At 40.2% G+C, this 12287-nt stretch overlaps 1 protein-coding gene across 2 annotated transcripts in view; it reads right to left on the bottom strand.

Moving 5' to 3' along the window:
* Window positions 1–1217: 1217 nt before the first annotated feature.
* The window catches only part of ptprdb (protein tyrosine phosphatase receptor type Db), a 103914-nt gene continuing 92844 nt past the window's right edge, over window positions 1218–12287 (bottom strand). For both annotated transcript variants that reach the window (XM_028592642.1, XM_028592634.1), the window contains 7 exons: window positions 11623–11908; window positions 6748–6926; window positions 6485–6611; window positions 5632–5757; window positions 4953–5107; window positions 3020–3155; window positions 1218–2903 (listed from right to left, as the gene is read on the bottom strand). In XM_028592642.1, the coding sequence (XP_028448443.1) occupies window positions 2835–2903; window positions 3020–3155; window positions 4953–5107; window positions 5632–5757; window positions 6485–6611; window positions 6748–6926; window positions 11623–11908 (1078 nt within the window). In that variant the 3' untranslated portion in view covers window positions 1218–2834. The remainder of the gene's footprint in view (window positions 2904–3019; window positions 3156–4952; window positions 5108–5631; window positions 5758–6484; window positions 6612–6747; window positions 6927–11622; window positions 11909–12287) is intronic.

A 12287-nucleotide genomic window follows, 5' to 3' on the forward strand; every position in this document is an offset into this window, starting at 1 on the left:
TGGTTACCTTAATCATTTATCTATTTATTCATTTATTTATGCATTTCAATTACTCTCTGTGTTTTGTGTTATTTACATATACACAACCATGTGAGCATTACAGGATCCATCTTTACTGAGTTCAAGTAAAACTCCTTTTTGGGGAGGGGTGGGGGTTTGAGAGATAATAGGATACTAGTATTAGTGCATAGTACAAAGAGAGAAAGTGCAAGTCTTCCCATAACAGGTGCAACCAAAGGGGCATCTCAAAAGTGGTACCATGCATACAAAAACAACAGGGTTACTGTTAGATGGGGGGAAACTGTCAACGATCCCTTATATGGTCAAACATTAATAGAGATACAAAAAAAATGATGTGGGTTCTGTGTTGTTGGAGACGTAGCACCTGAACTTCTCTCAGCCTTTGTCGCTATAAGAAAATAATATATAACTGTAGGCAAGGAATGAGGAACACAGATGAGCAGTTTGAGTGATTTTAGGTGGAGGGGGGGGGATAGGTAGATATCCGTGTGATTTGTTATTTTGCTTTTTCTCCAGACTGACAAAGATAGCAACTGCCATTGAGCTTTATATAGATTTCTAAATAGCTGAGTAAGTATGACTTTTCTGAGCCAGCTCGCAGTCAGTGCCAAAGTCGTCAGTGTGGCCAACAACTGAAGTCTGAGTGAAAGAGTATACACACAAAGCTTGCGCAAGTGTCCCAGGAAAGAAAATGATCAGACTATCCTGCTAATAACCTGTTTTGAAACCACTTTTTTTTTATCTGTAGTTGAGTCTTATGTAGAAGAGATATGATGACGTTGTCGCTGGATTGAAAGTGATGAGTACAACTATTCGGCCTATGCACAGCCTTCCATACAAAATGTCACAGCCAAAAACAGAACACACAATATACTTTCACATACTGTAACACAACAAAATCATATACATAGACATTCAGTTCACATACGTACAAGCAAACATACATAAAATACACAAAAAACCCTTTAAAGTAACTTTATCAAAATAGGCGTGTAATATAAGGCACTAGAAATCTAAAATCAAAATACTTATTAGATGCTGTTTAAAGTATGAGTTTGATCATTCGTTGGTTGCCGTGACACAGAAAGATGACATCATCTACTGGAGTTGTGACATGATAAAAGATCTACTTCCTAAGAGGTCAGAGGTCATCCCTCTGTTTGGACACATCAAACAATGGCGAGAACCATATCAAGCGTAACATCCTTGTGTCTGGAAAATGATGCATCATCATTATCAATTTCACTGTCATCATAATGGCATATAACTGCAGTTAGTGAGTGGACACAAAAATATATAATACATCTACTTATTGCACACTGAATCAGAGAGAAAAGTCACAGGTGAGCATTCCAGTGAGAAAAGTGTTCCTTCCCCGACCTCCCCCCTCCATTCCACCCCGTTTTCTTCATCCCTTTCTTGCTCCCTGCTTGAGAAATCTTTGTGAAGCTTATTTGGACACATAAATATTTTTTTTTCATATTTTGCTTTCTGTGCATACTCTCTGTAATTCTATCTGGCTTTCTCCTGACCTGCACACAGAACAACTTGGCGAGATTATTCTCGGGACTTCCTGGTAGCAGCAGGGTGAATACTGCATCTCTGTCTGCCCCTGGGAATTCAAAAATGGCCATCTTCTCTGACACCGCAGGCCAGATAGAAATGAGGTTGAGAGTCCTGTGTGCATGCGAAACGTGTGTTTTTAAAAACAGAGTGGGTAGAGAATACAGGAGAGTGACACTCAATAGTGGTGTTTTTCATAGAATTGTGAACATTTTCCACACTAAATTTGATTGTACACTTTAAAACAGAACCGCATCACTTTAAAAAAAAAAAATCGCTACAGCTCATTGGATTACACGGGGAAAAAATGCAACTTTGCTTTTGTATGGTCAGTGAGGACAAAGTCATAAATCTGTAAAAAAAAAACTAAACAAAACAACAGAACGTGCCATAAAGAATACCCAGTTTAAAAAACAACAACAAGATAGCCACATATCTATATTTGTTCTAAAAAACTAAATTAATGTTTTACTTTGTGGTATGCATTCTAAACCTCTCTTAAGTTTCCCTTATCTTAAATCATGAAGCATAAGGTTGAACTGGTGGTTTTTATTACTGTATGGTAGAAATATCTTCTTTTTCATTCACAAGAAACAAGAGTCTTTTTCCAAAACAAAACAGAAAAAAACACTTCTTGGTGTCTTTTTTTTTTTTTTTGGGATGTGTGTTCTTTGTCTTTTTAATACGGTGCTCTGTGTTTTCAGTCTCCTGTTGGCACTTCTCTGGTGCTTAAATGTCCCAGTTCTTTCAGTCCACGAGGCTTCCATAAGATGGATTTGTAGACAGTCCTCAAGATAGAAAAATCTAAATTTCCTGTGACAGCTAAATACTGTACCCGGGTCCTGTATTTAGGTTGGTGATGATGCTACACTGGTGGTGGACAAGGTGAGAGTTCCCCACCCAAACAATGTAAAGCAATCTGGGTGCTCACAAAAGCACTGAAACAAATAAAAAAATCAATATTTGATCAAGTATTCTGATTGGAACAGTGGTTGAAGTTGCTTCTTCAGACTGACCAATGGGTGTGTTTGGGCTGAGGGTGGAAGTAAACACCCTTGTCAAGCAGGTTGCTATGGCTCAGTTAGAGGTGCTGTTTCTGGGAACGGGAAAGCCGATGGTCCCCCTTCACTCTGCATGTGGTGGCAAAAATCTTCAAAGACACATCGCAGCCTAGTGCATTATTTCAGGCCGCATTTGACCGAAGAAAAGTGCGCTAGGTGGGATGTGGTATGAGAGACGGCCACTCGGGTTTATGTTGCATAGTGATCAAAACTCCCCAGGTACTCCAGACTGGCCCGGTAGCAGAACTGGTACTGGTCCTGGAGGGAGGCAGAAGAATATTAAGTCAGTGACAGAGAAGACCGAAAATAAAACAGAGTTAGAAAGAGAGCATGAACTAGAAGGGAGACAGAGTGATAACAGTGCGGAAGCTCACCTCTGTCTGAACGGTGGCAGGTCTCTGGGTGCGCAGCATCTTGACAGTCTGGAAGATGTCCACCACTCCCTCGTACCTCATCCGCTCCAGCACGATGCTGAGGGTGATGAACACACCGGTTCTCCCTACTCCAGCACTGTGGGCGGACAGGTGGAAACATATTTAGAGCTTGATATATTTAGAACTGTCACATCCGTAGTGTAATAAACTGAAGTGACATGTTCACAATCATATACTGAATAGAAGTTCCTTCCACTGGCTATGTTAGTAGTGACCTAATTCAGATTTTTGCTCACACATGGCAAAGATCAGACATGGTATGCATTATTAATGTATAAGCAGGAGAAAAAAATAATTGTAGAGCTTTAACAGAGAGGCGGACACAATGCTAGTTGTGCCTCCTGACTAGGGCGGTGACCTTAAAAGAACACGCCGACTTATTGGGAATTTAGCTTATTCACCGTAACCCCCAGAGTAAGACAAGTCCATACATACCCTTCTCATCTCAGTGCGTGCTGTAAGGCTGTCTGACAGCTCCAGCGGCATCAGGCCAGCACAGAACATGCAGGTGAATGGTTCCAGCAATCCTACTGCTCCAAATAAGTGACAAAGTAACGCCAACATGTTCCTATTTACATGTTGTGATTTATAGAGTCACAGCGTGTACAAAAAACAACGTAACATGAGACGCAGCCGTCTTCTAACTGTAAACAAACCGGGAACTATATTCTCAGGCAGAAGAATATAGTACTTGGGCGGAGTAATATGCTCGCAGCAAGCCTGTCTGAGAATATAGTTCCCGGTTTGTTTACTGTTAGAAGATGGCTGTGTCTCATGTTACGTTGTTTTTTGTACACGCTGTGACTATACAAATCACATCATGTAAATAGGAACATGTTGGCGTTATTTTGTCACTTTTGTCACAATTCGGAGCAGTAGGCTAGTTGGAACCATTTACCTGCAGGATCTGTGCTGGGCTAAGCTAATGCTGGAACCGTCAGACAGCGTTACAGCACGCACGGAGATGAGAAGGGTATGTATCGACTTGTCTTACTCTGGGGGTTACGGTGAATAAGCTAAATTCCCAATAAGTCGGCATGTTCCTTTAAGGCTAATGGCTTAAGATCACTGCCTTATCTGACTGACGATTATCACACCCAGTCTCCAAACCCTCACATCACCCCCCAGTTAACCCTCCAGTTTGAATTAAATGGACTGCATTTAAATATCCTAAACACTTTACAGTTTGTCTCTCATTCACCCGATCGCACACATTCAAACACCAACGGCAGCATACATTTTTCTTTTATGGTAGGTTTGAACAGGCAACAAAAAATAATATGATATATGCAAAAATTCAGAGCTGTGTATCAGGTCCTGCAGCCTAAACATAGAATATTATGTGGTAACATGAAATCATCCTTTGGTTTGTCAGCTACATACAGTATCTCTGATCAGTGCATATGCCAATGAGAAATCTAAGCCTTTGTTTTAAACTACTATCAACGGCACATAATCTCTTTGAATCTTTCTATAATGTTGTTTGTTTACATACAGTAGGTAGTATTTACAGTGTGTCTTTCATTACTACAGTGATCACATGTACAGATGGGTGACAAATTCAAGCGAAAAACAAGCATACAGTGTCTTAGTAAAGTCTTGGGCCACCACAAGTATCTGGGCTCTACTGGAGAAATGAATCAATCATCAAAAAAACATTCCCTCATCTGGTGTTTAAATGATCGTGGTTGAGAGTGCTGTTTAACGGGTCAGTCAAAAGAATTCCCATAGCTGATCAAGTCGTTTGAGATTCATCAGATTCAGTTTCATCACTCATTTATTTATCTTTATTTTTTTACCCACCTGTCACAATGAATGCAACAAACACAATATATGAATATATAGAGGTGTTACTGGGAAGAATAAATCTTACCTGCAGTGCACAGTAATTGGCCCATCCTGGCCAAACTGTTCTTTAGTTTTGTGCACCTGGCCAATGAAATCAATGAATCCCTCTCCTGACTTTGGCACTCCTTGCTCTGGCCAATCAGTGAACTGGAACTGACGTACTGTCCGCGATTGGCCGTCCTGGAGAGAGAGAGAGAGAGAGAGAGAGAGAGAGAGAGAGAGAGAGAGAGAATGGGTTTTATTATTTTTAATCACCGAAATGTTAAAGCAGTACAAATGGTACCCTCTTACACACTTGCACATTCAATTTCAATTCAATTTTATTTATAGTATCAAATCATAACAAGAGTTACTGTATCTCGAGACACTTTACAGATAGAGTAGGTCTAGACCACTCTCTATAATTTACAAAGCCCCAACAATTCTAATAATTCCCCCAAGAGCGAGAATTCAGTGCGACAGCGTTGAGGAAAAACTCCCTTTTAGGAAGAAACCTCGGACAGACCCAGGCTCTTGGTAGGCGGTGTCTGACGGTGCCGGTTGGGGCTGTGATGAACAGTGGCAATAATAGTCACAATAAAGATAATGGAACAGAGACTACAAATGGTAGTCCAGCATGTACATTTGTCAGATTTAGCCATACAGGCTAATTTTCATCTGCAGTCCCCTGATGACACACAAACATGCACAAACTGATGACTCACCCTGGCATCAGTGACTTTGAACTCTCGGAGGATGTACTGGGGCATGTTGTACTCGGCCATGGGATCCACCACAAAGTACTGGTACCTGGCTGAGCGCTCTGCGGGCCAGTACTGGTGACACTTCTCCTGCATGAGGACAGCACAGAGGCTTCTGTTCAGAGCTTTACATCATGTCTGATGGATTCAGTGTGTGGAGAACAATGTCTGGCTACTTTTTCATAGAGATTTCTTCCTGACTGAATGAAATCCAATATTCACTTGAAGATTGTCTTGTGTCAGATGAGATATGATGTTCATGAGATATAACTCACGCCATTATTTCTTTCTCACTCAATAACTGTGTTGCTTGCATTTTGTAATGATTCATATACTGTTTTTAATAGTTTATCAGATATTACAGATATATTATTCATTTTCTAAAATAAATAATTAAAAATAATGAGACTTAAGTATAGCACAAAGTGTGATATTGTATATTACAGTACATGTTTGGGTCAAATTAATCATGCAATCAAGAACAAATCCCTATCTCATATTTTGGGTCGATAAACGATGGACGTGGTGTCCATCGTTTATGAGCTGCAGCTCACCTAAAATAATGTAATTGGTTTTCAAAGAGTTTTAGTGTTTCTTTGACCAGATCTTCCTTCAAAGCCTATACACTCTTTAATCATATAATTTCTCTGAAATCTTTTGACACTAACTTTGGGCTTTGGGCCCTACAATCACCAGAGCTACAAGCCCTTACAGCAGTAGAATCAGTAGAAGTTTGCTTCCCAGTAGAGCCACATGTACCCTACATAGTGTACCTATTAACCTAATTGTGTTTATGTGTGTGTATTTGTATCCATACCCGTCCCATTTCTCTCAGTTTGGTTAGCATGACAACTATGGTGGAGTTGTGTTCCCATAGCATCCTCCAGTAGTCCTCTGTGGTCTCAGCCAGCGGGCCTTGGGTTGCTATGTAGGCCTTCTGCTGCCTACAAACATAAACACATGAATTCAAAATTATACATAAAGTTACATACTACTTACTGATTCCCCCCAATCAACACACACTGTGATTATACAATGTGATTATATAAAAAAATAATTTCAGATCAGTTTCTTTCTAACCTGTATCCGTCGATGAAGCTGGCGTTGATGTAGTCAGATCCCTCCACTCCTCTGATTGGCTGCAGACACACACGTGTGGTCTCGTAGGGCATGATGTTCACCAGCCGGTTCTTGAACTTGTTGCATGGCAGGTTGGCACTCACAAACCGTGATGTGTGGGCCTTGGCACTGGCCAGACGCTGTAACAGAAAATAAATCAATATTTTATAATATTACACTGACAGACAATATGAAGAAATGTTTACAGATCCTTAGATATGGGCCTAAGAAGTAGTGTTGGTGAGAGCAGACAAAACCCAAAGAAAAAGGAAAAAAGGGGAGTAATGGAAAGAAAGAAGGATGGAAGAAAAGTTCAGGCAAATTCAAGGACCTCATTCAAATGTATTTAGCACAAGCCTTGGTTTCCCACTGGCATAAAGGACAACTGAGATTAGAAAATCAGATTGACTCAGCAGGCCTCAGGATATTTAGTCAGACATCTTCAATTGAATAAACAAAAGGGGCAATATAGGGGGACGAGGGCAGCGGTAGGGAATAGGAGAGGGAATGTAATAAAATGAATGAGAGGAAGAAAGAAGAAAATCAAGAGTTGGGGGTGGCAGGAAACCACAAGGCCCCACACTGTCTCAACGCACGTATGTGAACCACAGTTGATCCTTCACCAACGAAGGAAAAAAAAACCTGGAACACACACATTCATATGGATACGTGCAGAGACAGACGTGAGCACATACTGTACACTCTCCCTCACACTCGACCATTCAATGACATGGCTTAAAATGAAAGACAGAACAACGGAGAATAAGCAGAGGGAAACCGCAGACTCTGGGGGGAAACAATGGGGTCTCATGAACTGAGCTTGACCATGTGGGAAAAACAGCAGTACCTTATTTTCTTACAGACAGATCAAACTAAATCCTACACCAACCACAAGTTCACCAGTTCATATTGGTACTCCAATATATATATATTTGGTTTATATATATAAACCAAAGTTCCCAGTGCCAACGATAGTAATTCCTCATGTGATTTGGTTTGAATTTGACTCTTGGGCTTATCAATAGGAGACTGGCACACACACACAACACTTTTTGTTGCTTTGATACATGCCAATTATTTTCCCCATCTGTTAAGCTTAGATAAAATCATGCCCTGTTGGCAACCTCTCTCTGAAAGGAAACAAAAACAGTGTCTTAATAGGGTGTTGGATTACCGAAAGCTGCCAGAACAGCTTTCTCACACACATGCTTCAACTTTCTTTTTATTTGAATGATGCGATGCTGCTCCTCCATGAGAAATTCCATCCTTTTGGTGTTTTGTTGATGGAGGTGGAAAGTGCCGATTCTATCCCATACGTGTTTGAGTGAGATGAAATCTGGTGACTCTGACACCTATGGCATATGTTTTACATCGATATAAGGCTTCATTGTCATTCTGAGGAGACCGCTGCCATTAATACAGGAACGCCGGAGCACAGGATGAAGGAGATTGCTTAGAGTGGCTTTGTGTTTACTTTGCCCTCTGAGCGTCTGGGCAGACAGAAACCATTACAGGAAAAAAATGTAAGCCACCTGCTTTCAATATATACCTGTATGGCTAAATTCTCTTTCCACCCAACCAAACCAGACAGCTTGGCTAAAAACATGTCTGGCAAGAGGTAAATCACAATAAACAAAATAGAAACAGCTAGAATAAAATTAAACAGAAATAACAGAAATTAAAATAAAATAACATGACTCAATAACACTCCCTTATGTCCTTCTTGCTTCTGTATTAATGGCTGTGTTCGGTGCTCTCACTTTGATTATCAACTCACTAAATGTTTGAAAATGCCAATATGACCTTTCCCTAAGATTTTATTATAAACTGCAACTTTCTGGCCGACATTATATAGTCTTTCCGTGTATATCCATCAAACGTTCAAAACTATGATGCTTGCTTAAACCCTCAGTAGAACTCCCTTACCTTGGTTTCGAAAGGTGCAATCCCATAATCCCCGTCAAATCCAACCATCCATCCTGAGTATATGAAACTCTCAGAGGGGGAACCGCTAACAGCCCTGGGAAAGCTGCTCAGTGACTATCAAGGTCAGGAACTCGAGGATCATACATACTGTATGTCCCTGTGGAGAAGGTTGTTTTCAAGCAAAGATAATTAACTACCTATAAAATTTCCAGCAGCTACTAAATAGGTCACTTCCAAGTTGAGATTGGCAGCTTTTTTTAAAGGTCAAGAATTTAATTTGATCCTCAACCTTTAAGTCAACATGGATGAGACATGATGGAGGTGCTCAGAATCATGTTGAGTTTCAACATCTACATTTACATGGTAAATGAGCAAACTCAATCAGCTGAGGTTGACCCTGTCATACAGTCGAAAGCGTAAATAGGCTTTGAGGTGAGATTGTTTCGTGGACATCATTGTCGTTGTCTGATGAGGTGCGTTCTAGACATTACACAGACATGTAAGACAGAAATGTTTGCTGTTTCAACTGACTATATGAACTATTATGTCACTGTGCATTTATCCCAGGTGCTTTTGTTCTTGAGCTGTAGTTGTGCCATTTGACATCAAGCATGTCAAAGAGGACACAATATTTGACAGAAAGCACATACACACATTAGAAGAGTAAGAGAGAATAAGAGTTAAACATTTTGGGAATAACGTTAATTATCTTTCTTGCACTGAAAAAAGTTGGAAACTTGAGATATTTAATTTTATTTGGCAATGAGATGTGTTTATCAATGAGGGATATGAGAGGAGGAGGGCATGATTTACATGTAATCAGGAGAGAATGTAAGTCTTTTGGACCCACAGTTCGCTGCTACACAGCTAGCATATGATAATGTCTTTCATGAGTTCATGTGTAACTCCCAAACAGCAAGTTTGTTAAGGTAAGTCTGTTTCTCTCTGCCTGGTTAAAGTTAACTGCTGGTCTGCTGTAAGAAGCGCTAACATTGGCTAATGTCAGCTATTGTAGCTAACATTAAAGTCAGAGGCTTACTGTGGTAAAGCAGTCAAAGTGTGCATGGAGAGGAGGTGGCTATTTACAGATGGGTCCAAATGTAAACACGGAGGGAGAGAGAGAGAGAGAGAGAGAGAGAGAGAGATTGAGAGAGGGGGAGGGACTGGAGGGGCTGAGCAAATCAATGAGCTGGGTGGTTCTACAATGAAATAAGATTTTACCCATTTAAAATAGTATAAAAAACAAAAAACAATTTGTGGCGGTCAACGTTGATATTGTGACGGGCCGACACAAATAAATCAATGTATGGCAACACTAGGGGCAGGATGGCCCAATATGTAGAGAGACCATCTTTAGACATGATTAATTCTCCTGAAGCGTGAGGAGGCACTGAACTCAGGGATTAAAGTGAAAAGAAATCTTTTGACTGAACTTTTTTTCAGGCCAAATCATAAACTATTCACATCTAACTATACAAATAGCACCCCTTTTGCGATCGCGCCCTATTGGTTTTTAAATGTACAACAAGATGCAAACAGCAAAGTAAAGGGAGTATTGTGAGTGTTCTCTCTTCCTAATGAACAAAACAATATTTCAGTACCATCCCACGACTAACCATTGCTCTTCCTTTCTACTGCAGCAATCATATTGTATTTTTACTTCAGGCCAAAAGTGTTTAAAGGGAGATTTTTCAAATCTATAAAATCAAGTTTGCAAGACTTCACTGTTTTTATTCAAGGGCTACTAATAATGAAACATATATAACTTTTCAGTGAAAGCTTTTTTATTTTTTTAATTCAAACAAAAAATTTTTTTTTACAATAACAATAAATAAACACAACGGTATAACAAAAATAAGTGCAGTAACACTTTTTGAAAGGCTACTTTTTCAGCCTTTTGGCACTGAAACCATAGGCATGAAGATTAGCTACACCTGATGCCTGTTTCAGGTCTTTTCCTGACGCACCAACATACAGTCATAACCTACTGTCTTTAAAAGTGAAACCAAAATAGGCTATAAGGCTGTCTGTGCGTCATAGCGCAAACACGATTGACCCTCTTACACAACGATTTACGATAATGACAAATAGTCTATTGCATGATTGTATTATTATTATTATTATTATATTTTATGTTAATAGGCTCAGTCAAAACCTTCCGTCGCGAATTGTGGTTGTCTTTACAGACGGGATAATAAATTGTATTCGGTACAGTTTATAGTGCATCGCTTTACACATAACGTTAGTTGCACTGATTAAAAACTGTAAAAATATAGGCTACATCGGGTGGCATAGCAGGCTATCTGTTTAAGCCATAGCAGGTACCCAAAATGAATGACCTCACCTGAAGAGTTCGCGATAGTAAGAAATTGTATACATTAATGGACGGAGAGAACCTAGCCTACACTTCTTGTCTCCCTTGCACATAGAGCTCACAATCAATCATACCCCAAAAAGTTCAACAGATTGGCTTACCTTATCAACTGTCTCGATTGTGTCACTATAATCCAAAAACTTTTAGACTGTTCTTTAGTCCTCCAGACGTGTTTTTTAAGCAAACGGGCTAATGAGACAAGCGTGTAGCTAGGCTACAGCGTAAACAAAGCGAAACTCATGGCTGACGCATCTTCTTGAGCTGCTGTCACTTGAGACACAGGAAGGAATATGTATATATATATATATATATATATATATATATATATATATATATATATATATATATATATATATATATAGTGTAGCGACCCCTTATGTCTGGCCTTCTCTGTGGCGAGGGGCAAGAAAAAGGCAACTCTCCCTTACAGAAACTAGTGAAGTGTCACATTATCATCATTAATCGGTTTTATGAACCATTGTAAATCAGTCAGACCACATTTTACAACCTTCAAGGACATGGTGGTTAGTCCTCACCTTGAACTCCAGCTCCATGCCGGTGACATTCTCTCCTGGTTCAATCTGCGTCAGCTTCTGGATGTAGGAGTAGAGGTTCCTCGCAGGGACCTCTGTGTTTCCGCAGGTCACGGCCTCCAGCAGTGCGTCATGAATGAAAATGTACTGGTCCTCTGTCTGGACCATGTAGTTCCTCTGGGAGCGCATCAGTGTGACATGGCCGTAGATGTCGATGGTCTTCTCGTGCTTGATCCGCTCCGCCATGGCGTCGATCACAATGAAGCAGCCTGTGCGACCCACTCCAGCACTGAGCCAAAATGCGGAGGAAAAAAAAGGGGTACAAGGTGGTGATGTGATCTCTCATAACATATGAGATATGAATTGTTGAGCAAATAATTTTCCTGAGTGTGTGCTGTGTCTTCAAACCTGGTACAAGTCTGTCCCTCTTGCCTATTGCAATAGTTTTAACATACTTCGCCTGAATCAACTAAGTATCACAAAGATGCCAGCCAGCAATATTTCCAACAAAGGACGTAAAAATTGACATCAGCGATGAGTCAGCATCACCGTCTGACTGGCATTAAGAAGATATCCTCTCCTATCGACATACAATCCAGAAATATAATACATTTAGCTACCCACCCAAACACTTCACATTTTTGCAGTGCTAGTACCTAAATGGTGAA

This window comes from Perca flavescens, chromosome 2 (assembly GCF_004354835.1).
Source record: "Perca flavescens isolate YP-PL-M2 chromosome 2, PFLA_1.0, whole genome shotgun sequence".
Classification (NCBI taxonomy): Eukaryota; Metazoa; Chordata; class Actinopteri; order Perciformes; family Percidae; genus Perca; species Perca flavescens.